Genomic DNA, 25,982 nt, shown 5'->3' with positions numbered 1-25,982 from the left:
ACAGGCAAGCCACTAAATCAGCTTTTAAGAGTAAAACATGACAAGCATAACTGAACTCACTGAGGTGAGATCTTGGATGAAATCTCGAAACAGAAGGATTAAGACTTTGATGTGATATTTTTCAGTAAAAACCTTTGTAAGCATTGAAATGCTGTGTTGTGGAGCACTTGGAATGTTCAGATCATTACCTTGGCATGATACCTCTTACAGCTTCTAGCCAGGTTTTGTTTGCCAACAGTGATGTGGTGATAGTCTCTTTACCATGTATTGTATAAAATCGTGATAGTCTTAGTGTTTATGCAGTAAATAAAAAAAGTTTTGTTCAGGTTTTACACTCCTGCATTTCACTTTAGCTGTCTCAATTGTTGCTCAGAAAATGATCAGAACATATCTTGCATTGTAAAAATATATAATAATATGAAAATTTTCAGGATAATAATAATTTCTTAATGTAATAATTTCTTACATTCATTAATGTATTTTGTTAAATGAAAATTACAAAGTGTCATTTGAATGGTTTACATTTTTGAGGGGAAATAACTGATGAACTTTAGCTTTTTGTTTGTCAGTGTAAGTTTGACATTGTACTTGGTGTTTTTATAAAGGTTCTGTTGCTAAATAACTGGTTTTTTTTCCTGTCTTTTAATGTCACAGCAATCTAAGAAATAGAGGAAGCTCACTTTGTGATATTGCTATACTTGTAGTTGACATCATGCATGGTTTGGAACCACAGACAATTGAATCAATAAATCTGTTGAAATCAAAGAAATGCCCCTTTATAGTAGCTCTCAACAAGGTAGGATAGATTTTTTATCCTAATAGTGTATTTCTCCACTCTAATAGTGCATTTGGCATTTGACAATTGTCTTTTTTCTTCCTTGAACTGGAATTTTTTTTGTGTAAAATCTGAAGGGGTGGTTCTTGGGTCCTGTTGTAGCATTTTTGTGTCCTTGATACCATAATGGCTCCACGGGAGCTTTGCAGAACAATCAGTTCTTGGGAGTCCTGACTGGTAAATTTTGTTGCCTTATGTAACTTCTCTCTATGATTCACCCTTCTGGAAGTTGTACTTCAGTTGTGGGTTTTTTCCTTGTGCCTACTTATATAGATTTGTGTCCATTTTCTGATAAAATTCCAACACAAGCTTCACCTTGACAAGTCATACTTCATTTTAGCCACTGATACTGGTCAGTTTGACTTGAAGACAAGCTGACTTTAGGCTGTGGGGCGGTAATGTTGATCACTGGTGGAAAGTGTTTTGGGCTTTGCAGTATTAGATGGAAAATTTACCAGTTCTTTTCAGCCCTGTTTTTAAAATCCTCTGCATGAGAAATTACGCTGCCTTTCTGTGATGACTCAGTGAATTATTTTATATATATGGAAATTACTCACGTTCAATGACTTCGGAAGCCATCTGATATGCTGAGGGAGAGCTGTCAGAAGGCTGTTTGTGTGCAGTGTAAAAATTGCAATATACTTCAAAAATGAAAGGAGCTTTACGATGGAAGGTGGTTGGAACTAAGGAGGTCATTATCTCATTGCCAAAACCAGCTACTTTTTGAAAGAATACAAACAGCCTCTTGGATGGAGAGGTGTCCAGGCCTTATGGCAGAGTAGTAGAGAGTTCTCTCTTGGTCAGATCTGAGGACCCAGCTGTTATTTGTTGCCATCAAAGGCCTACAGTGAGCCTGAAATTAAAAAACTATGAGCTCTTGCATTTTAAGTTATAGTTGTATTATTTGACCAGGTTATAATCAGTTTTCTTAAGATGTAGTTTTGATTTCTACAGCAAAGATATTTTTGGGCTAAGTCTGTCCTGCTTTGGCAGCTATCATGGGGAAGTGTTTCTGAAATACAGTTGTGTCTTTTGAACAACCCTTCTCTGGTCCCTTCTCTGTAGCAGCATGGGACAGGGTCCATATTTACCAGTAAATTTTAGGAGTTCTTTATAAAACTAGTGTAGTCTCTTTTCAGGAAAAAACACAAACACCTCTATGGTTTTGGGGTTTTTTTATGTGTATGTGAATCTATAAACCGGTCTCTTCTAATGTTTTATTTTAACCTTGGTGTAATTTATGCACATAAACTTTTTTCATATGAAAAAAGATTACTATAGCTTGAATTTTTAAAATCTGAAGTAACATTGCTATCCTGTAATACTGCCTGACATAAACAGAGCTAAATATAGCAGCCAAAGCAAATAAGAACACTTTAATTTGATTACTGGAGCAGATAAAAGGCTGGCTAAGTTGGTTGATAAAGTATTTCTCACTGATGATGTGGCATAAGCATAAAGACACCCTTTAGTAAACTGCATAAGATGACATACTGTTGTATTTTCAAGATTGATAGGTTATATGACTGGAAAAAAAGTCCAGATACAGATGTAGCGGTCACCTTAAAGAAGCAGAAAAAGAATACAAAAGATGAATTTGAAGAACGTGCAAAAGCTATCATAGTGGAATTTGCAAAACAGGTAGGTTGGAATATTCAAGCTTCTTTGCTTAAAAGTGCTAGTAAAGAGGCATGTGGTGGTTTGGTTTGTTTTGGGTGAGTGGGTGGTTTTTGTTTCATTTTGTTTTTTCCCCTTTCCTCAAAACAACTTGGAATATCAAGAAAGCTGTTGCTTCTCTTCTAACGTATTGGTGTTAACCTCTTATAAATCAAACTTTGTTGGTTTTGCGTTTTGCATAATTTTAACTGCTCTGTCCTTACTGCTGGTTTGGAGAAAAATAGCTAATTTCTGTGCATGGTCAATGGATAGCAGTTGAGGTTTTCTGTCACTGTTCTCTTTCTCTTTGGGAATATCCTGAGAGAATCTCATCTGTCTCTTTCTCTTGGACGCTGGCAGGGTATGAATCCCATCAGTTCTGGGAACTTCCTCTGTTGGTGACATACAATGCTATCTAGAAGCTAGATGGGGTAATTAGCTTTGTAGAATTATCCCACACTGCTTCCAAGTGTGGATTGAGACTTCCATAGCATGCTGTCAGTAACAGTGTTGGCTTTTTAAATTGGGATTTTAAAAATGCAGTGCTGTTTGCCTGGGGTTGAATGTTACTGTCAATACTGACGTGTATATGTGCTTTTCCCTATGTAACTGTTAATCCTGATTGCAGGGCTTGAACGCTGCCTTGTTTTATGAGAATAAGGATCCCCGCACTTTTGTTTCTCTTGTACCTACCTCTGCTCACACAGGGGATGGCATGGGCAGTCTGATAGCTCTTCTCGTTGAGCTCACACAAACCATGCTGACCAAGAGACTGGCTGAGTGTCAGGAGCTGAGAGCTCAAGTCATGGAGGTAATACAGCAACCCTTTCTTGAAATTCATATAGAAATTTCTCCCTTCCCTGCATCTTTCCTTCTGGTAAAAACTGTGTGTTTGCAGTGCTTAAATAGGAAGTGACTTCTTTCCCCCTTTCATTCAGGTGAAAGCACTGCCAGGCATGGGCACGACCATAGATGTTATTCTGATTAATGGACGTCTGAGAGAAGGAGACACCATTATTGTTCCTGGGGTAGAAGGTCCTATCGTGACTCAGATTAGAGGTCTGCTGCTGCCTCCTCCTATGAAGGAGCTACGAGTTAAGGTAGGGCAGCTGTTACTCTACTGACATTTATAACCAGGAAAAAATTAAATCAAGCTTTATAAAAAGAGAATGTAGTAGAATGTGGTTATGTTAATGGTATCTAAAGGGGGCTTCAAGGGGAATGCAGGGGAAATCTGGTGTCTTTTTGAAAATGTTCATGTTGGGGTGTGTGTTGTCACAGCAGTGGCAAAGAGAATGATCAAGGAATTACCTTGCATTGAGGATTAGGGTGTGTATGCTTTAATAAGGGATTCAGGTATGTGGCTACATGTGAGAGGGAGATGCCCATCTCAAATGGAAATGGAGTGTACTGGTACAGCAACTTCTGAGTTAAAGTTATAATAGTAGTAGAAGTGGGTTTTTAGTAACAAAAACCATATACACTTACATTTGAGAAAAGTGAACACATGAGTTTCTAGGGCTGGTTGGTGAGTGGCAGTGACCAGGACTTCTGCAGAATCTGCAGCCTCTTGGTGCTTTCAAGAGTTGTAGGTTCTGCTGCCCTTATTAGCCTGAGGAGAGGCCCTGAATTTGAAATCCTTCCTGCATGGCTTTCCTTGAAATGAGGAGACACAGAATCAAAAGGCTGTAAATAAATTAATACGTATATTAAGATTAATGCATGCAGTTCAAAGATGTTGAAAAGAACTGCTTTGATGTTTCCTGTTTAAAAGGGAAGGAATAAATGTCTGCACAGACTTGTTTCAAGGCAAAGAAAACCATATAGATAACCTAGGATAATAGGATAAACCTTTCAGGTTTGGGAACCCTGAGCTGGGGAAGTAAACCTAGGGTAGCTGTTGGGCTTTTTTGATGCAGGCAGTGAGGATGCATTTTGATTCAGCTTGTTCATGTGGAATTGTCATCTTTGAAATAAGACCCAGATTCTTGGAGTGGAGGGCTAAAGGACAGAGGTTTGCAGGAACAAAGTGCTTATTCAGGAAGGAAGCTGCCTTGCAGTTTTAAGAAAAGGATGGGACATCCAAATAAAAAATTAGGAAACAAACCAGAAAATCTTTCTAACATCAATTTAAAGATCTTCAGAAATAACTGGTTTTGTTATGTCTTAAGAGCCATGCCCTGAGTGTGACATCTTTGAGGTTCCCCTGGATGGGGGAGGGAACCTGGGAAATTGTACATGGAATTAAGCACATGAGAAGGCTGGATGGCTTCCAGTGGGAGAGTGAGGACAGCCCTTCCTGCAGAGAGGCTTGGGCTGTGTGTCAGTTAAGCTTTAGTGTTTTTGTTAAGCTGTTGGCATCTTCCCATCACTTACCTAGGGGGCTGAATTTGTGGGTCTTATTAGTGGGTAGATGCCTACTATTGCTTGCTTTTTTCTAGTACATGTTCCTTTTGGCCCCCTTCCCTGCTTTTAGATTTCTCTGTGCCCTGCCCACCTTGGCAAAGGTGCAGGGGGTATCTTGAAGGGGGAGGAGCAGGACGACTGAAAGGTGCAAAGTGCAAAGCAAAGACAATCATGATGAAAGTTGGGAGCTGCTGCACTTCACTGCTCCCCACTGTGTTCTTCAGCTGCTCAGCACAGAACTCCTTGCTAGTGTGTATATTCTCTTTTTCAGAACCAGTATGAAAAGCACAAAGAGGTTGTTGCTGCTCAAGGTGTGAAGATTCTTGGGAAAGATTTGGAAAAAACCTTGGCTGGTTTGCCATTGCTTGTAGCTCATAAAGAGGATGAAGTCCCAGTCCTCAAGGTGAGGTGGCTGATGTTGAACTACAACACACTGAGGGTAACTTGAGCTCTCTGGTGATGAAAGTTAAATGTTGAGAGCTGAATTTGCAAATAACTGGGTTTTTTGGTTGTTTTAAAAACTGTTCCAGTAACATGTTTTGTGCCCATGTGAAGCTTTGGTGATGTGATGTTTTTAGTATCTTGACCATTAGTTTTCTCCCTGATATTTCGCTGGGGTGTCTCTGCTGCTAGAATAAGGTTTGAAAACAAGTATCATGGCATAGTTTGACTCTGTTAATTACTGATTTGGTATTTGTAGTAAATTATGGATATATTCTAATCAGATTATATTAGGTACATTTCTACTAGTGGAGTTCTGCAAACTCTCCTAATTGCAAAGCTAATTTAAGACTTTTGCAATAAATTTCTTTTGTGATTTACGTGTTAAAAATGGTAGAGGAAAGGATGTAGCTATCCTAAACTCAAAACTGCTCTGTGTGTTTTGCTTCTCCAAAGGCAGGAAGTTAGTTTGCTAATTTACTTTTAATTTACATGTGGCCAATTTACACGTTGCTAATATACTTTTAATCATAGTCTTCCTTTAGTCTTCTGTCTACTTATTTGTACCTTTGAAGGGAGGTTAAACTTTTAGGATGTCCAAACACAGACCTTATTGCTGGGTCCATATGAGTATTTACTTCAAGTGTACTACTGGTAGTAGATATACAATGGCTAAAAGTCAATGGCAAAACCCATTCATTTGCCAGAGGAAGAGACTTTAGTGTTTGAGGTTAGAAGGCATAGGCTCTAAAAAAATGTGGTTTTTTCACTTCTCTAAAAGCAACCAATTGGCTTTGCTGCTCTTGCATCCTGTCTGGTACTGAGGCCTAAAGAGTGTTCAGGATCCTTTCCAGCTCGTGGTTTTAGGTGTCAGCTTTTGTCATTGATCCCCAGGCAGCTGAAGGCATTGCCACACAATGTGGGCCATGTGTTTGTTCAGCCTTGCCAGGAGAAACTTGTACTGCTGGGGAAAGTGATGTTTGGTCTGCAGAGAAATGTTACCAGCTCTGAAGGTGGGCATCTGCTCAGTTTTATATGATCATCTTCCTACAAAATCCGCAGGTCTAGTTCAGCTCAGGCTTTTCTAATGCCAGAAACAGTCAGTATCTCACAGGCTGTGTATGGTTTGCACTGCAGCTCTGTCCCTTGGGACCTATCACCATGGCTGTTGCCTGTTTTCAGCAGCTCATGAACAGGAAGATTTTGTACCCTGAGGCATAAATAGCAATAGAACTAAAACTTGTTTTCTCTCCTTTTTTTTTCCTAAAGGATGAGCTAATACATGAACTGAAGCAAACACTGAACGCAATCAAATTAGAAGAGAAAGGTGTTTATGTCCAGGCTTCTACTTTAGGCTCTTTAGAGGCATTACTTGAATTTCTTAAAACATCAGAAGTGCCAGTAAGTACTACTGTGCTTTGTCTGATGCCATTGATTCTGTGTTTAGTCAGTAAATGTTTCCTTTTCCCTCAGAGGTTAGTGACTTGATTTTTGTGGCTTTCTTCAACAGTATTCAGGAATTAATATAGGTCCTGTCCATAAAAAAGATGTTATGAAGGCCTCAGTTATGCTGGAGCATGACCCACAGTGAGTACCTTTGCTGTGCAGTGCTGATAAATGTGCAGTGGTGCTGCAGGCTGCTCTGCTGTGCTCTGTGGGGAGCCCTGTGCTGAACCTCTGGGCTGCTGTTCCTGCAGGTACGCCGTCATTCTGGCGTTCGACGTGAGGATTGAGCGGGACGCACAGGAGATGGCCGATAGCTTAGGAGTTCGCATCTTTAGTGCTGAAATCATTTATCACTTATTTGATGCCTTCACAAAATACAGACAAGATTACAAAAAACAGAAACAAGAGGAATTCAAGTAAGTATGAGCAATTGTCTTCTGGGTGTTTCCCAAATAAGTGTCTCTCTTATTTTAGTATAAATGAAGCTGTATTTAACTACTTGTTTCCTTATTACTTAGCATATGGTTCTGATGGAAAGGGAGGAGAGGAGGAAGATGGTAGGACAATAAATTGATACTTTTCAAGAATTCAGTGCTCCAGTCTAATTGTCTAGATCTGGATTAGGCCTAGTGAGGTGAGAGCTGTGAAAGTTGTGCAGCAGATGCAGGATTCAGCTAGAACTGTTGTGTAATATGGAGTGTTTTTATTACAGTTTGCTTTCTGTACTTGGCTTCTCTTCCTAGATTGTGGCAGATGGGTTAGTCTTGCAGAGTTAAAAAAACAAAACTTAAAGGATTTGGATTCTATTGTTTCATATTCACATGATCCCAGTGTAGAGGGCTTAATTCTGACTGCAGTAACATGAATATGTAATCATTCAAGGATTTATAGGGACCCAAAATTAATTTTTGGCATCATGTGTCATTGGGTCGCCTTCAGTAAAATAAGGACAGTCAAAATAAATGAAAATGTGTTTAGTTTCATATTGATCCCAACTTGAGTTTGTTTAGCTCAGCTTTTAAATGTATTTTTTCACTTGGCAAAAAAACCCCCTTGACATTCTGGAGTTCAGGCAACAATATTTCTATTCCTGTGTTCATGTGAGGCTATAATTACACTGTAAAATTACTACTCCTTTGGTCTTGGTCTAAGTTGAGCACTCAAGCCTGTCAAATTAAAATCCATGCCAGGCATGAATGATTATTACTCCCTGTAGTTCTTGAAGAACAGATATGGACTAGAATTAGCAAGACTGGAAAAGAGGTTTTTTCCTGCTTTTCTCCAAGTAACACCCCTAGAATGAATGCCCAAGAAGTATGGGAGAAGGCAGAGCTGTTAGTGATACACTGGAACAGTGGATGTATCTTTCAAAGTGCCTTTTCTTGTCTCCTTCCAGGCATATAGCAGTGTTTCCATGCAAGTTGAAAATACTCCCTCAGTTCATTTTCAACTCTCGTGACCCAATAGTGATGGGTGTTGTGGTTGAGGCCGGCCAGGTGAAGCAGGGGACTCCCATGTGTGTACCTAGCAAAAATGTAAGTAAGGGCCTTTTCCCACTGCATGTTTGATCCAGATGGTACTTCCTGGGATGATGCTCCTGGGAGTGTTTGCATGCTTTTCCTCTGCACAGATTGCTGCTGGGAGATGAGGGTCAGACTTGCAAATCAGGTCTTTCTTCTGGTGCTCAAATATCTCACTGCACTCTTCCAGAAGAGTTGAGCCCTGGAGCAGGGCACAGGAAATGTGGCTGGAGGGCACCTGCCAGTTCTGTGCGGTGGTATTGAGTAATGGGCAAAATTGTCCTACCTGGTAGCTAAAAAAGGAGAGAACCAGCTCTTGACATTTTAAGGGCTAACCAGTTGATATCCCAGATGGGCTGTGGGAGGTTGGTGTCCCTGTCCTTCTCAGGATGGAGCATTTGCTGTGCTGTACATTTGGCTTGCCTGTGCTGAGGGGGCAGCTCTGCCAGTGCCACACTTCCTGCAGCAAGTCTGTGCCTCCAAACAGGAGTTTAGAGAAGGGTGCACGCACAGAGGTTTGGTGGGTGTGTTACAGCTGCTTCATTGTATTACAGTTTGTTGAAATTGGAATAGTCACAAGTATTGAAATAAACCACAAACCAGTGGATGTTGCAAAGAAAGGCCAAGAAGTTTGTGTTAAAATAGAACCTATTCCTGGGGAATCACCTAAAATGTATGGACGACATTTTGAAGCAACAGATATCCTCGTCAGCAAGGTAAGAGCAATCTGTGTTTGTGGAGAGGCCTTAGGACAGAGTGGCAGCTTGCCTGAAGTGGAAATGTAGCATGAAGCCTCAAAAACGGGGAGGAGCCTTCTGTCACAGACTGACATTCACTTGGGAGGGTGTGTGTGGCATTGTGCAGCCCACGTCTCTGGAGCTGTGGTTTGATATCTGTAGTGGTGCCCCTGCAGAGGCCTAAGGAAGGAGGTGCTGTGGCTGCAAAGACCTTGGAGCTTAGAGCACCTGAGAGGGCAAAATGCCACACTCACTATTTGCCAGCTGTTTGTACACAGAGCTCAGCAGTCCCCCAGGGCACCACAGCCTGTGCCTGAAATTGCACAACGAATAGCAGTCTTGCAGTTGCTCTGACTATGGGGCACTGGGCTTGAATGAGGAGATGATCCTTTGCTTCATCTTTTGCTGTTGGAAGTAAAGCCACAGCTCTCCACCCTGCTAACTGCTTTAAGTCACTGTGTCATAGGACACATCCTGCTACACACGTGCCAGGGGTGTGTGCCCACAAATGAAGGGCCAGCAGGGCCTGGGATAGGGACAGGCTGGGGTTGCTGGTCCTGTAGGCCCTGGAGACCCCTCCAGTTCTTGCCTTACTGCATAAGGTGTGGGATGGTCTGTCCAGCTGCAGCCCCTCTAGACCAGATAAGGGACAGGGTGTGAGGAGAAATGAAGGGGAACAAATAGGTTGGGTCATTCAGCTGATGGGCTTAATTAAGCAAACGGGGGCTTAGAATGAGTTTACCTGGTGTGCAGATTGCCCTGACTTCAGAATACCTGTTTCCAGTGTGCTGCTGTTAATTCCTGTGCGTTTCTGATGGGTTTGTCTCGTGTGTTACAGATCAGCCGTCAGTCCATCGATGCTCTGAAGGACTGGTTCAGGGATGAGATGCAGAAGTCTGACTGGCAGCTTATAGTAGAACTGAAGAAAGTGTTTGAAATCATCTAGATAACTTTTACAGCAATGGGGAGGCAGGAATAAACGCACTCTTCCTGTTACAAAAAAAGTTACCAACAAAGTCCTGTATTGAAGACAGTGTTGGATATATGTTTGGGAGGAAAATATGTTGATAAAATGTTTTCCATGAGAAACCAAGAAATTTACACTGGTTTGACAGTGGTCAATTTACATGTTCCCATGGTTCCAATGTGCCTGTTCACCTCTCCTACTACCCTTCCTAATACTGGCTGCTGTTTTAAAGTTTGCCCTTCCCTCTCTTACACCTTCCTTCCACCCTTTTTCCCTCCTTCTCTCCAAAATAAAATAAATTGAATTTTTATTACAGAACTAAAGCTCTTTCACTTTTATACTGATGAGAGCAGTACTGCAGTATTTGATTAACCAAGCTTCTGCAGACTTTGTGATTCTCGGGACATTTTTGATGTAAGAAATACTTCTTTATTTATGCATATCTCTTTCCTTGACTTTTTTGACTTTTTTTTTCCCAGCATTCTTCTGCTTTGTGCCTATAGAGTTTTTTTTAATAGAAAATTAGGCAATTGGGTATCTCTGTATTTGCTTTGTGTGAAACAATTGTTGTAAAAGCATAGCTGCCCACCTTTTACTGCTTGTACAGTTCATGGAAGTCAACTGTAATCATTATAATGCAGAGCCACAAATAAAGGAGATGGACATAGCAGCCCATTTGTTTTACAGTTTGCTTCGGTAATCCAAATTTCACTTCATGGGCTGTGGCAGATGTGGAAAGGCCAGGCAGGGCCCCTCTTGCCTCCCTCTGCTTGGCAAAAGGGTGGAGGCTGTTCCAGCAAAGGCGTTTCCTCCTCAGCATGCACTTCCTGTGTGCTGAAGGTGGTGACGTCAGGCACGGGAGGGGCAGGCCAGGTGTTTAGCACCAAACTCCCGAGGTCAGAGCAGGGATCTCTTCTCCAGCTGCTGCTCAGGGTGTGAGCTCCTGCCAACAGCTGCCAGGCCAGGAGCTGTGACTGTGGATGCTGCATCACAGCTGTGGAGCCACCGGGACTGAACCAGCTCCAGCGTGGATGTTTGTGATGTTTGACCAGGAGCCAGTCTGCAATCCCAGCATTCTCCTACCCCCCTTTCCCCCTCTGCCTCTCTGCCTGGGATGACAGCTTGATGGATTCTTTCTGAGGCTGTCTCTGGGTAACTCACAGCTCATGCTGATGGGAGCAAAACAAACATTCTTCAAAAGCACAAGCTGAAACAAAATCGAGGATTGTTTATGCAGCTGAGATTTTTAGTGTTTAAGATACTTACAAGAGTCTAACATTCAACATGCAGTTTGATCAGATTTCTTCTGTCACTTGGATTACTTTTTTTGTCAAAAAATCTGAATGTTTTGATTGAGACTATGTGGACTCCATTACAAAGGAACATTTAGTAACTAACTCACCTCCTTTGCAAATGGAATTTAACTTTCTGGATTTTTTTTTGTTAGACTTTAAACTTGCCATTGAAAAGGACCTTTTCACTATGGTTGGTGTGTGGTGCAACTTCCCATCAGTGGGTGAACACAATGATCAGAGAGAGGAGACTGCATTTAATTGTTAAAATTTTCTTTTGAAACTATGCAATCATGAAAACTACACTAATAAAAAGTTCTTCAGAACACAGATGTCAAAAGAGTGTGGTCAACGTATTCTTCTTTGTTCCCTCAAATCCATAAGGGTCTTCTTCCCCTAGGTAAAATCTCCAGGAAACAGGTATGTTCCTTTGGCAGGCTTCTGTTGTGGAACTTAAAAACAGCCTGACAATTAATGCTGAGTCCTTTTAAAGATGCCAATTGTACATCTGTCTGAGTGCCAGTTCCAAAACCAGGGCTGTACCTGAAACCTGACTGCTAAAATACCTGTTTGTGTTTCAGTACCTGCCTTGATGTGAGCAGCTGCTGTGCTGGTTTTTCTAAACCAAGGTGAAGAGAAAAAGGCAGCTTAAAAAGCAGGAACTGAAGGAGCTCCAAAAGACCCAGCCTAGAAACTAAGGGAAACTTGAGAGGTCTTGGCTCAGGCAAAGTCCATCTCTCTCAGTCATGTATCGATGGCTGGATGCAAGGAAATGAGCACCAGCAGGTGTTTATTCACATGGATCAGCCTCCCCAGCCTGCTCAAGGTCCCTGCTGTCTCTGCCCTCCCTGTGCTGTGGGAGAAGTTCCATTACCAGCAGCAGCACTGGGGCCTGTGCTTGGGAATTGCTCTGTACCGAGGGGCCCAGCACTGCAGGGGCCTCTCACCAGTGCTGAGCAGAGGGAACAGCTCCTGCCTTGGCTCCTGGGGATCTTCCTCCTGCAGCCTGGCAGCTGCCTGTGCTGTGCCGAGCAAGTCCCAGGCCTTACTGCAGAGCTGGCCCCTCCCTCCCTCCCTCCCTCCCTGGGAGCAGAGCCTGGCACCTCTGTGCTGAACTTCACCGGGGTCCCAGCACACCCCAGCCCCTCAGCCCATCCTGTGCCATCAGAAACGTGCTGAAGCTGCACCGCCCCAGCACCCAGGTCCTTTACAAAGGGGATGAATAGGATGGACCTGGTACTGGCTCTGGGTACCACTTGGGCCTGGCCCCTAACACGACTTTGTACCACTGACCACCACACCCAGTTTTCAGTTAACTTCTCTCTCTCCAGCCTGTTCTTCATCAGCTTCTCCCTGAGGATGGTACAAGAGATTTAACAAAAAGCCATACTGAAGTAAAGGGAAGTGACATCTCCTGCCCTTCCCTCATCTCTCACCTGGCTGTAGAGGTCAGTAGCTCTCCCAGTGTGTGGCAGGAGGAAGCCAAGGTCACAACCTAAAGGTAAAAACCCTGCTGCCACTGCTGTGAGCTGTGCTGCAGCCAGGGATGTACCACAGAGCCTTCTCTGCCCCAGCTGTACTGGCAGCTGCAGCTGCTCTCCATGCAGCAGCTCCTGCCCTGTGCTAGGCAAGGTGCTTCCATTTCAGCTAGTGGTGCAAATACTGCTCCAGGGTTAGCTCCAGCTTGCATTTCTGCTCTCAATTCTATGCCCAGCATTAATACTTCTCACTTCCCCCCATCTTCTTCAACCAAGATTTTTCTTACCAACTTGGTTTTTGTCAAGTGTTCTTCATTCTCTCCAGGTCCTTTTTAGCCTTGTTCAACGTATTGGGCGAAGTACAACTGTGTGAGGCTGGTGCACACCTGCAAAAAGCAGACTTGCCCAAATCATGAACTGCAGGGATGCAAGCTCACGCCCCAAGCAGGGACACGGTGATGGAATGGTTTATTCTGTCTCAGCTGCTCCCGACAACCTAGTTTGTTATGCTGCATGGAGGAAATGTGTGCCACAGGCTGGAGAGAACAGTGGTGTTTTACAAATGGCTCTATCTTGAGTAGGAGCAATGCAGAGGACAGATGCAGGCTTGACCAATGCTCCATGTTGGCTACTCCCCCCCTCCTTTACAGTGCCACTTTGGGGTGACTTGCCTTCCTCCAGAAGCACGTGAGAGCTGACAGGACACCCAAGGTCAGACAGCACCCAGGCTTCAGCTGACATCCTCTGTGCTTCAGGAGTGGCTGGGCCACCCTTGCTTGAATCTTTGAAGGATGAAACTGAAAATGAACTAATAGTCTTCCCTCAGCTTAAAATCTGTAATAAAGTTAGCAAAGAAGAAACAAAAAGTGGCCAGGTACCTGTACAGCAGCCTCCTCCATGGGTTGAGGCAGTGCCACCGTGTAAAACTTTGTGAAATGAATCAAAGCTGCAGCTTTAGTGAAGGGTTCACTATATTCAAACTGAAGCATCACAAAATAGAATCAGTACAAAAATATACATACAGTTCTTTATTAAACAACTGTAAACACTTCACTGTAAAAATCCATAAAACTTTATAAACAAACATTTTGTAAATAGATTCTATGCTACAATAAAAGAATTTTAACACAATTATTTACATGCAATACTGACAAATTTGGCACTTTCTGAAAAGAAATGTACAAAACACTTTGTTGTTTAAAAAGAAATTTGAAATTATAAAAACTCAGGGCATTACTATCATGCACTTTGCAAATACCTCACAAGCACTTATGGCACAGCTAGCAGAGAGCTCCAGGCTCTCATCAAGCTCTTTACTACAAGTTCAGATAACTTTCAATGTGCTTCCATAAGTTTGTTGTAAAACTACCTGAACATTGTCAAGAATGAAGTCAAATGCCATATTCCAAACTGATTCCACAGATGACTGCATTAACCTGAGGGGGAAAAGGAAGAAGAGGCTGAAAATTACCATTACAGAACCAGTCCTTTTTACAATCACTTTTGGTCTTCACACTGGAAAACAAGATCACAACAGTTCCCCAGGAATGGAATTTGGATTCAGTCCTGGTAAAGCCCTCCCTCCCAACTTAAACACACCAAGCCTGACTTAACAGCACGAATTCCTGGTGTGAGCAGTGGCACAGCAGCTTGTGAATGCTGGCAGCTGGCAGTGGAATGAGCCTGTGGATTAAGTGGTGGGTGACCTTCCACCAGCTGCATACTGAAGACCAGAAATGGCAAGCTTCTGAATCCTCATCTTTATTTCCTCATCCCAAGACAGAGATGCTATTTCTCTATTTCCAACAAATGCCAAGTGCAATCAACACATTTGAATAATAGGGTTTGGGGCACTATATAATTTTTTATATATTCATTTTTTATTTTTTGTATTTATTGCTAAAAACAAAATCCACAGAGAACTACAAGTTCCCCCAATGATGTGGGTTACTCTTATGATCAGCAGCTACAAGAAGTGAATGAAGGAACTGCCCAAGGAAAACAAAGCAGCTCTGTACTCTCAGTGTCCCTTCTAGGTCCCTGTACTGCAGGAGAGCAGAGGGTTCCTGCACTCAGAGCTTTGGAGGGTGTAACATCAGTACTACACGGGTGAGTGGGAACCTTTGGGGAGACACACTGCCATCAGGGCAGATCCAACACACAGGGACCAGGAATGGGACATTCTGACAATTGTGAAGAGTTTTATAAAGAATTTACTACACAGATTTCATGAAACAGTTCATTACACTGTGTATTTTGCATTTCCCAAGGCCTAAAGATATCATGTAATACAAAAGGCCCAGTGAACTTCCTACACTTCTGTAGTCTTTTTGGTGTTGATTCATTTTGTGAAACATATCTGCAGATCTAAAACCTAGAAAGCTGAGCTCTATGGTTAAGCTTTAGTTAGTAAGCAAGTCATACATGGATTAAAACCTCAAACTCATGGCAAGAGTAATAAGAGCACAATAACAAAGTAACAGGAATGCATTTAAAGGCTGGAGCGAGACAGAATCTGGATACAGCAAGAGAATGAAATTGGGTCTATAGATACCATGAAAAAATGAACAAAAACAGGATGAAGAAAAGGGACAATGCTGATGAAAACTACAATCTTTGTCTAGAAATTGTTTCCCAGAGAAGCTGTGGATTACCCATCCCTGGAAGTGTTCAAGGCCAGGCTGGATGGAGCTCTGAGCAACCTGGTCTAATGGAAGAAGTCCCTGCCTATGACAGGGGAGTTGGGCCTGGGTGATCTTTAGGGTCCCTTTCAACCCAAACCATTCTGTGATTCTATGAATTACAACTAAATATTACTCTTATTTTTTTCACAAAATACCTATTTTAACACTCCAACTCCTTCCCTCAAGCCCAGTATTCAAGCTTAAAACCCCTCATCACTGGAATGTCTGATGGGTTAATGGGCTCACAATGCAGCATCTAGCATATAAATTCCAACAAAAATAGTCTAAAGTTCACAAATACCAGCAATTAAGTTACCTTTTCATGTACTTGACAACCAGATCTAGCTTTTCCAAGTCTTTTTCTTCTATTAGATCAGTACAATATTTCACAACCTGTAGAATGTCTTCTTCCATAGGATCTGCAATTAAAAAAAGAAATTTAAAAATGAGGTCTTTTCCCTAAGTATACATAGAATATAATCACAGAATAGTGGGAATACAACAGAAAGAAATTCTGCAGTGTCAGCATGTAAGGGGCCAACCTGACAATTTCTGTATTCTCACACATCTTCTTGACATCAGAAGCTGTGCACATAACAGGAGTGCAGGGTCCTGAAATACCTGTGTTGTAGACTTTTTTCAGTAAGAACAATGGACAGCAAAACAAGCAGTAACCAAAGGGAAAAGAGACTGGGTTTTAGAATGCAATGGCTGTTTTGAAACTCTTGGGAGAATAATAATGTCCATGGCAGGAAGATCAAATTTCCCAAGGTTTTAAGGAGTTGCTGTTTGTTTGACCTAATTCAAATCACAATTTAGCAAGTGTCACAGTTGCACAGTTTTTAATCTAGTATTCTTCCCAGCATTTATTTTGACAAAACCCCAAACCCTACATTCCTTTGCCTCTAAGAAGAGATCTTCACAGAAGAAATTAATTTCCTTTCAAGAACTTTCATTTTAGGCAATTGCAATATGTTGGAAAAATAGAGGAAACCTCAGACACAAGTAACACTGAGGCACAGGACAATGGCCAGACACGTGGCTTGAAGAAGGATCAGGTTACTTTTCATGATGTTAAGCAAGAGGAGCTGGCAAAGCCACAGAGGAACAACTGGCAGAAAGAATCAAGCTCTTCCAAGACTGCCAAGGCAGTAAGACTTCAAGAGTACTGTGAGAAATAAGCAGCAAAAGGAAGAGTGAAGGAGAAAGGAAGTACAAAAAGCCTTCTCAAAGCAGTTTTCTTTGTGATGCACTGCAAGATCACCCAGTGTGACACCCCTCACCTGAGATGGTTGTGATCCACTCTTTCAACAAGGTCTTCACATCGTTGAATTCCACAGCTCCAGCCAGGTTGGGGGCCTGTGGCCTGAAGGAGCCCGGCTGCTGCTCCCTCTGCAGAGCTGATGGGCCTGGAGAGTCCGAAGTTGATGGAACTGCTTCAGCCTGTTCCAAACATGGAATTGGATAATGCTCAGGCTGACAAATATGGCAACACCATGTACATACAGAGCTAAGTGTCAGTGAAGAATCCAGTAAAGAAAAATAGCTACTGAACTCAGTGTAAAGAAGCAGACACAGCTTTACCAAAAGCTGTTTGTGTTAGAAGTACCTGAGCAGCTGTTCCTTCTTGTTTCAAGAAGCCATCTATTAGCTTCTGTGGGCTTCCAGATGTAGGTGGCATGGTTTTTGCAGGACTACCAATAAGTTTGTTTTTCAAAGGACTCTGAACCTTTTTCACAGGATTGACTGCATTTTTTTCCCGTATTTTTTTCTTATTTTTCATAGTTGTATGCTTCAGGTGTAGAAAGGATTTTTTGACACTGAAAAACACAGGAATACTCAATGGTTGAAACATTTAAAATTTAATACTTTTCCACTGAAAGGGGGACTCTGTATCTCCCACAAAAATCTAATGATCACTTGAGAAAACACAGCCTAGATAAAGCAACTTTAAGGTACACACCATTTCAAATCTGCAAAGCACTGTTAGACTTTCAGTGTACAGAGGACACTCAGCTATTCATAAGCTTTTTAATGTGAGCATTTCAGTACTTGAATGCTCACATTAAGCAGCTGGTGAAATCTGATTCTACTGGACAAACTGCCTCACCTCAGTCAGAGCACTGTACCACCAGTGTTAGCAGCAAGCCAGCAGTGTAAAGCTCCCACAATGCTTTTATCACAGTTTATGAAGGAAATCTTTCTCTCATTCCACCATTCTAACTTATCTGCATTAGTCCACTGGCTGTGAAATCAGGGTGTGATTATAATTACAGTGCAGTGTTTAACTGGCAATCAAGCCAATAACATTTACAATCTATTTTTATGACAAAGCATGTTCACAGGGAATTAGTCTTATTTCTTTCTACTGATTATAAAATGAGACCTGGATGATCAGCTCAGAGTAAACCCAGCTGACTGAGACACCCAGTGAGATGCAGTACATCTTTCTCTAGCTGCCCCAAAACCCTGCCAGTGCTATGGGTTTCAGGGAACCATGAGAATGCTCCCTGAAAAGAGTTTAACTAACTGAAGAAAGTGCAAAACTTTAAATCACATGACACATCTAGTTTGGATTCCATTTGGCAAACATATGGATGTGGGGAAGCTTAGCACCACAGCCCCCATGAATTGAATTAATTACCCATTTGAGTAAAGCTGGGCACCTGTTTGCAAACTGAAATCACAGCTGGTTGTAACTGAGAGTCTGTCAAAAATAAATATGGAAATTCAGTTGAACACAGCATCTTCAGAGAAGCTTTGGTTACATTTTCCAGTTTGTTACTTAGGGCTGCATAGCTGTTCAGATAGCAAACAACCCCTACACCAGAAAACTACTGCACAACTACACATTCTCACCTAAAGTGTTAGCAGGCTGCTGCTCTGATTGCTTCTGCCTTTGATCATATGCATCTTTCAGCTCTGCTTGCAACTCAGCAGGTAGTGCAGAAAAAACCTCAGGGTCCACCTGAACAGTAACAAAATATTCATTTGATTATTTTAGCAGTGAGCAGCACCATTTGCTTCTTTCTAGGTCCATCACACGAGAAAGGCATTTATATCTCATACCAAACAAAAATAGAGGAGATATAGCAGAACTACTGTAAAATACATTGCACATTTTCTTTGTAAAAACAACAAAATGTACATTTAATATTACTCTATTTATTAAAATTACTATTATGAGCATACAAAGCACTAACCATCTTTACTCATCTACTGATAGCCAGTACAGCTGTGTTAAGAGCAGGATTAAGCCTAACCCAGATCCCTTCAAATTACAAAACACAAACATTGTGACCACCAGATTTTTGCTCATCCTTTTCTTTTGATACTTCTATTTCCTGCAAGCTGCTATATAACTCAGAATATTCTTGGAAATGGTCTCAGTTCTTTAAGGACAAGAAAAGCCAAGTCCAGCTATGTCATATTTTGAACTAGCACAAAAGGGTTTAATCTCTTTCTCCCACAGTTGTCCACCACTTGCTTGACTGATAAGAGCACAGTCCATTGCAACTGTCCAGGGACTTGGATTCTAGACAGGAAATAATTTGATGCCAATTGCAAGAGGAACTCATCTGGACAAAATAAAATTTCTTGTATTATCAGTTACTTTTTCTCATTGTCTGAAGTAGCACATCAATGACAGACTCATCTTGTATATGGAGCTTCCCATTAGAACTAAACAGTGTTTTCAGCTCATAATCTTCAAAATCTAATTCAAAGCAAAGCTATCATTTAGTGGATTAAATCTGTCAGTGGGAGAGTGCCCTTCATTTTACTGGTAGAATTCAGAGATGAGCAGAAACAACAAAAAATTGGTCAAAACTACAATTACTTTTCTAAGAGTACAATGCAATTTCTATCATTATCGGAGATACTGTATTTATTACATGTCAATCTGCAAAGGTATTAAAATTTATCTCTTATTTTCAATAGAGATTTCTTTTTTTTTTAAACCAAAACATGTATGCTATGACAGGGAGGCACACTGTGCTATTCACACACATGATGTCTAAATAATATAGATCATAAACATCAATGTGCTCTTACAGGTTAGAATTCATCAATTTAGAACAAGTTTGGTCCTTTTTCAGAACTCCATGAGTAACACAGAATTTTCACCACAGAATATGCACTAATTGAAGGAGGAGACAGGAACAGCTCTGACCTCAATTACCATATACATTGTGCAGAACAAAGCACTATAGAGGAATGCACTCAATTACATCACAGGTGTAAGTTATCTTTTTAAACACAAATTTTACTTCATAAAACTTTTAAAAAAAGTTTAGTGCTCTCTGGAAAAGCATTCAAGAGTCAAGGATTTGGAATGCTCTGAATTGACACTGTTTTTTGTGTACACCACTTAATTAATGCAGAAATAATGCAGTACATGAACTGGATGCATTTTTGTTATTCCCCCATCACTGCTCTCTCAGAGTGTAACATGGAAAAATTCAATTAAAGGAGCCATCAGTTGAATTCACATGAATTGTCCAATATAACTGGAGTTTTAGGTAACTGATTGTACAATGTCCTAACATTGTCATACAGGTATCTGCATGCTTTCACAAACCTTGGTTTTACAGAGTTATGGGTGACCTCAGCACACAGTTATCAGTATTTCTGATGTGCTTTTATATCAATTTCCTTAGGAGGAATCTGTACCACGTGAAGACACTGTAAGGATTAAATGAAAACTTGCCACCACTAATTAACACCATTATTACAAATGTCATTCATTTCTAGGCATCTGTAATCTTTATGTTTTGCATTCTACACTTCTGCAGGATCCAGGCTACAGAGATATACAGCTATTCTAAATTTTAAGATTACTTCAGCAACTGATGGAAAGGAATGCAACCTATCTGGATTCCTTTCACAGGAGAACTTTACCTAACAAAGGAAATTTTCCACATGTTTTATAATGAATAAACCACTGTCAGCCAATTAGCTTTGCACCTGATCACAAAACTCAGCTCAGAAAAGGAATGAAGATCTGAAAAACAAACCTTACTAAGCTATAAAAAGATGGCAGGGCATAATCTACATCTGATGTAGATAAAGTACTCATTCTGGGGTGGTTGGCAGTAATTCTATACCCAAAACCTATCACTACTGATTTCACTGCTTCATGGGCCACAAAGTAGATTTAAATGCTTGTGTGCAGTCACAGCATATACACTACCACAAAGACTTTAAGAGAAAAAATGTGTCAAACTATATTTAGAGTAAGATGGTATTTTTGAATTAAGTTCATGTTTGATTTTAACACAGAAAAAAATCCTCCTGAATTAATGAACTGGGTTTAGCCTTTTTTTTCCCACCAAGCCTACAGGAAGCTTTTCAACCATACTATTCTAGGCATTAAACTTGGACCTAACTCAGAAAATGAAAATGGTTAATATTAGTCCTCTTTCTGCCAATAAAGAAAGCTGAATGGCTTTCAGAAAAAAAAATTGAGTATGAGTCTAAGTCACTCAAATAGATAGTATGGATATCCTTGACAAATAAATAGGAAGTACTCAATTCTTCTTGAACTACATTTTCAAACAAAAAGGCTGCTCTACTAAGTTGCATTTTTGGATCAAGTAACTGGGTCACAAAATACATAAGTAGATAGAGACAGAAAAAACAGTGCAAAATCTAGTTCAAACTAAGTCCTTTTAAGAAAACTTCAAAAAGAAATGCTGTTTTAAAAAATAACAATCAATTTTCAACTACCTAATTATTAGACAGATAAAGCATAAACAAACTAAAGGGAATTTTTCTAGAAAGCCATATGCAGTTACCATTTCCTCTGCAAAACAGTACTGAGTGGCAAGGCAAGTGTGGAGGGGTGCACTTCATGGCACAGCCTAATTTAACACACATCTTGCTTATGGACAGATGTAACTACAAAATTTAAAACAGCTGGGGCAGAGAGAACTCAGATATTATTTGCACACTAATCCATAGGGGGAACCAAACTTTGCAGTTCAGGAATAAAAACTGACACAACTGTTTCTGAACTAATGAACTTGAATCAAGGTGAGGAAATTTTAGTAAAATAATAGACTACACATTTTTTAAAATAGCAATTATGCATTAACGGTTTAGTGGAATTTCTACATTATTTTCTCTTTTTTTTATGTCAGCTAAGCAACATTATGCATTAGAAACAGCAACAAATCTCTATAAATGTGATTAAGTGGTATTACTTCATGTGAGAACAGCAAAGGTGCAATGAAACAGAAAAATAAAAGCACTGCTCCATTTTAAATGGTGCAATGCAAGATAGTGTCTCTCTGGGTAACCCAATCTTTGATTTTTAATTTTTTTTTTTTTAATTTTTCAACTACATTTTTTCAGCAGCTTCTTGGACTGAAGAGCAGACTAACATTAGAAGCATCCTTACTGTTTCCTGCTGTCCTTTCAGGTTCCTATTCTGACAAACATCTTCGTTCTTTTCTCATCCTGGACATGCTATGTATTTAAAAACTATGGAGAAATGCACAACCTTTAGCCATGACTGCCCTTCTCTCAGGAATGGCACACAAACAAACACATCTGCAGAAGAAGCTAGCAGAGGCTGGCTTTACCCCATCAGAACACACACTTAAACAGAGCCTCCTGTGACTTAGCTAAGCAGATTTCAGGACTGCTTCAAAACTTATGGTTCAGTGTAACTCAGCTGCAATATAGAATAAAAGCTATGTACAGACTGCATTGCAAAGCAGATGATATATGGGGGGGGCTTGACATTAAACAACAGCAAAAACATAGGCAGACTGATGACTATAATCTTCAATAAATATTACCATACAATGTTTCTGGCACATGATGTAACATTTAAAACCAGACTTTTAAAAGACATTAAAGGACCATGAAGGATTGATTGTGGGAAGTCACAGGTTCCAGTTAATGCTGTCTCAAGAAAGAGCTTCTAACTTCCTATAAATGCAAAGTAATTGTTTATTGATGCCACGCAAACATCCTACCTGTGAGAAAGCTGGCAAGGCTATTACATTGATTCCCATATTGGTATTTGGTTCTTGGAGCTCTGGTATTTGTAAAAGCACAGTTCCAACTGGTTGTGACAGAAGTGCAGTGTTGCATCCATTTATTGGCTCTTTTTTGCTCTCTCCATAACTCTCTCCTTGCTGAATGGTGCATATTTGCTCTACTTGCTCTCGCAGATCAGGTGGCAGAGCTTCTAGCACAGACTTATCTAGCTACAAGGACATAAAAGCTATTAGATTTTTCTAAGGAATAGGTAACAGAGCTATTTTAGTCAGAAGTTATACAGTTCAGTTATACAGTTCCTGAATTTTACAAAACCTGCTACATATTACCCTGTGTATGCAAACATCCTTAGGACCTGAGAGTTACACTCTGCAGCAGTAAAACATCATTTCAGACTAAGCAGCTCAGTAAATAGGAATGCTCAGTTTTATCTTTTCACAAGGATCAGTCTTCTTACCAAAAACCATAGGGAGGGTTTCCTCTACAGCTACCTAATGACAAAGTAGTCTGAATTCTGAGTTCAAATTATACAGGCAACAGGTTGATATGAATACTAAACTGGTGACCAGCACAACAGTAAGCAATTAATTTATTTCTTTATACAGTTCTAGGGTGCATGTCACTGATTTACTTTACTGGTATTATGTATGCTTGCATACTGTCAGACTTGCCAGAGCTGGATGATGAAATAAGCTTTTACTTGCTATCAGTTATTCACTTGAAACAACTGAGCCAGCCCCTCAGTGTCCAGGAGCTGCTGTGTACAATGGCAGCTGCACAAGTGACTGAATGAATACAGCTGACAAGCAGATTTACACCAACACTATTCTCCCAAATAAAACTTGAATAAAACTATGTAGAGAAATGCAAATGTTTGCCTCTAAGTTCTGCTGAGTAAGACTTCATAGCTGTGTTAGAACAGTTTATCTTTCACCTTTAAGAAGAAAATTGGGAAATTATGGATTTACAGAGAAGAACCACAAATATCTATGAAAATCTACATGGCTTGGTAACTGAGAGGTTTTAATGAAAGCTGTCTGTATTGTTAATCACTTCAGTTACTCTTCCATGCTCTGTTTGTATTCACTCATTCCAAATTTGCTGCATATGTAACTCTATAATAACTTCCTGGGAATCCTGGGTGTAAAATCCCCAGGATTGCTGTTACTCTTCTAGTACAGTATACAAACAGCAGTGTGGCACTAACTCTTACCACTCCTTCCCAGCCCTGAATTTTTTATTACATTCCATATTATAATATGGTTAAAAGCAGAAATAAAGATATTGTGCCAGTAAGGCCACCAAAGTAGGAACTTTGCTGAACAGCTAGGTGCATTTTTCACTTGCCTATACATATTCCTCCTATGGCAGCATTTGAATGTACAGAGCTTCTCATTTGTTCAGTCAAGTTACTTTTAGATCCTGAGCTGGCTTGGATATTGCATTATAGGAACACATTTCCTGCCAAAAGCATAATTTGCTTCTTAAAATGGGTAAATATTTGAGAAAGCTGCTAAAAAACTACAGAAATGCTTTTACAGATTTAAATGACAGACATTTAAATGACAGATTTTTACAGAAGAGCAAGTAAGTCTGCTTATATCTAAAATACTTGCAGAAGTCTGTGCAGCTCTTTCATAGCAGACCCTTCTAACAGAGTCTAGTTGAACAGCATGTGGGGCAGAAATAATGAAGGCTGTCCCTCTGTTAAAACACACCCCAAAAAAATCCCCAAATCCCACAGAAATATTCTACTTAAATAAAGATTGTTCTCCTCTCATTTATATAGTGGTATCCTGCACAAATGTTAAGTATGCATCCTAACTTCATGATTATTTATTAAGGCAAAATAGTTTTGCATCAATAAGAGTTACTTACTGTGCACTATACTTTACTAGAACTCTTTTTATTTAAAAAGAGCTCCTTTTAGGTCTGTCCAAATAAGACAGACAATCCTGAGTTATTACACTATCCTGCAGATGTTTCATATTCTCAGGTTTACCTGGGAAGCAGATGGAACCTCAATACTCAAATTGAGCCTGGATTTTACACTGATAGGAGAATGCACACCATTCCACTTGACAGCAGACTCAGTGTTGTTGGCATTAGAATTGAGACCAGGTGTGACATTGGTACCACGAGATGGAAGGAAAGTGCAAGTTCTTGAATTAGAAGATATTTCAAGGTCCATAGCAGCCACAAATACTGTACATATGGAAACAAAATACAGAGTGATCATCTAATAGTTAAAAATACTCTGAAGATTCAAGACACAGTAAAAGGTATTTTCTAGCATTATTTGAAGAGTTTACACAATATATAGCACCATCATAACACTTTTTATTTCAAAGTATCCTCTATTACTATTAACTAAAAAACTTAACAAAAAAAAAACCCCTAATTGGACTAAGCCTATACAAAATTTTATTAGTAGCATTTTCATTTGCAGCAGCAAACCCCACTCTCAGAAATTTTATGTTGCATAATTCACACTGGTATAATACTGAATAAGTATTCCAAAACGTGATCTATGTGAGGGTCCTTCAGAACTGATCACTATCACACATGCCAAGTACAAAGCTTACTGACCTTCCTTAGGTTCTTCTTCTGAGTGCTTTTTTGCTTTCTGAACATGGAAAAGATCAATAACTGAATGTGATCCACCAGGTAAATGTCCAGATTGTACTGTTGAGAGAGCTGAAGTTGTTTTACTGATGGGAACTAGCTGCTGTACCTGAATTCCAACCTAAATCCAAAACATAAATGCATTCATTTAATGAAGTTTGAAATAAAGAAAATTAATTTTAAAATATGTAATTATATCATAATAAAATTCCTCTCTTTGGAATTTACTGCCTGTTGTGGATGGGGGGCGGGGGGAGGACAAATAAAAATATATTGAAATACATATAAACAGCCACTAAAAACATCCCAAACAAATCCCAGGATTACCCACCATAATCCAACAACTAAGAAATTACAAAGCTACTACCATCTAACTTCTCTGATATAAAAAAGTGCTGTCAACAGGATCATGAAGCAATGTGTTTTTTATGAAATTTCTTAGACATTAACAAATACAGAAATACTGATAAGAATGTGGTTAGTATTAAATCTGGCTACACAGCAATGCTTTTCTGCAAGGACAATCTATACTAAATGCATCACTTCAGTCTACAAATGAGAAAAATTCTAAAAAAAACCAGTGTAAACACTGTTTTTGCAAAGTCTCAATGGATGAAAGTACTTTGGTAGAAGTAGTATTTTTTAGATGGGGTGTTCCTAATTTTTCAAGACATCCTAGATTTTCATTTAACTTTCAAATACCAAATCAGTAGTGGTTCAAAACATGACTAATAAGAATGCACTGGTGCAGTGTATGAGTTTATTGTCAATCCTCCATAATTTTAAAGAAGAAAACCTGACACTTAGAAAAAGTTGTATATGGAACTCAAAAAGCATGAAGGAGCTACTGTATGTATTTCCACCAGGTTTGCTTCTATAATTACATA

The 25,982-nt window shown here is 40.1% G+C and overlaps 2 protein-coding genes across 2 annotated transcripts in view; one reads left to right on the top strand and one right to left on the bottom strand.

The window, feature by feature from the left end:
• The window catches only part of EIF5B (eukaryotic translation initiation factor 5B), a 36,109-nt gene extending 24,479 nt beyond the window's left edge, over window positions 1-11,630 (top strand). The window contains exons 14-24 of the mRNA XM_036390477.2: window positions 655-796; window positions 2,345-2,476; window positions 3,120-3,302; window positions 3,430-3,591; window positions 5,169-5,300; window positions 6,608-6,739; window positions 6,849-6,925; window positions 7,036-7,200; window positions 8,181-8,319; window positions 8,859-9,020; window positions 9,880-11,630. Coding sequence (XP_036246370.1) covers window positions 655-796; window positions 2,345-2,476; window positions 3,120-3,302; window positions 3,430-3,591; window positions 5,169-5,300; window positions 6,608-6,739; window positions 6,849-6,925; window positions 7,036-7,200; window positions 8,181-8,319; window positions 8,859-9,020; window positions 9,880-9,987 — 1,534 coding nt within the window. The 3' untranslated portion in view covers window positions 9,988-11,630. The remainder of the gene's footprint in view (window positions 1-654; window positions 797-2,344; window positions 2,477-3,119; window positions 3,303-3,429; window positions 3,592-5,168; window positions 5,301-6,607; window positions 6,740-6,848; window positions 6,926-7,035; window positions 7,201-8,180; window positions 8,320-8,858; window positions 9,021-9,879) is intronic.
• Window positions 11,631-13,793: 2,163 nt separating this feature from the next.
• Window positions 13,794-25,982, bottom strand: part of REV1 (REV1 DNA directed polymerase) — a 55,570-nt gene continuing 43,381 nt past the window's right edge. The window contains 9 exon segments of the mRNA XM_036390465.2: window positions 13,794-14,214; window positions 15,779-15,881; window positions 16,746-16,905; window positions 17,072-17,268; window positions 17,271-17,282; window positions 18,322-18,430; window positions 22,446-22,679; window positions 24,473-24,675; window positions 25,060-25,216. Of these exon segments, the coding sequence (XP_036246358.1) occupies window positions 14,103-14,214; window positions 15,779-15,881; window positions 16,746-16,905; window positions 17,072-17,268; window positions 17,271-17,282; window positions 18,322-18,430; window positions 22,446-22,679; window positions 24,473-24,675; window positions 25,060-25,216 (1,287 nt within the window). The 3' untranslated portion in view covers window positions 13,794-14,102.

The sequence above is a fragment of the Molothrus ater genome, chromosome 2, assembly GCF_012460135.2.
Source record: "Molothrus ater isolate BHLD 08-10-18 breed brown headed cowbird chromosome 2, BPBGC_Mater_1.1, whole genome shotgun sequence".
Classification (NCBI taxonomy): Eukaryota; Metazoa; Chordata; class Aves; order Passeriformes; family Icteridae; genus Molothrus; species Molothrus ater.
Note: the sequence above shows the minus strand (reverse complement) of the source record. Positions and strands in the feature narration are given on the sequence as shown.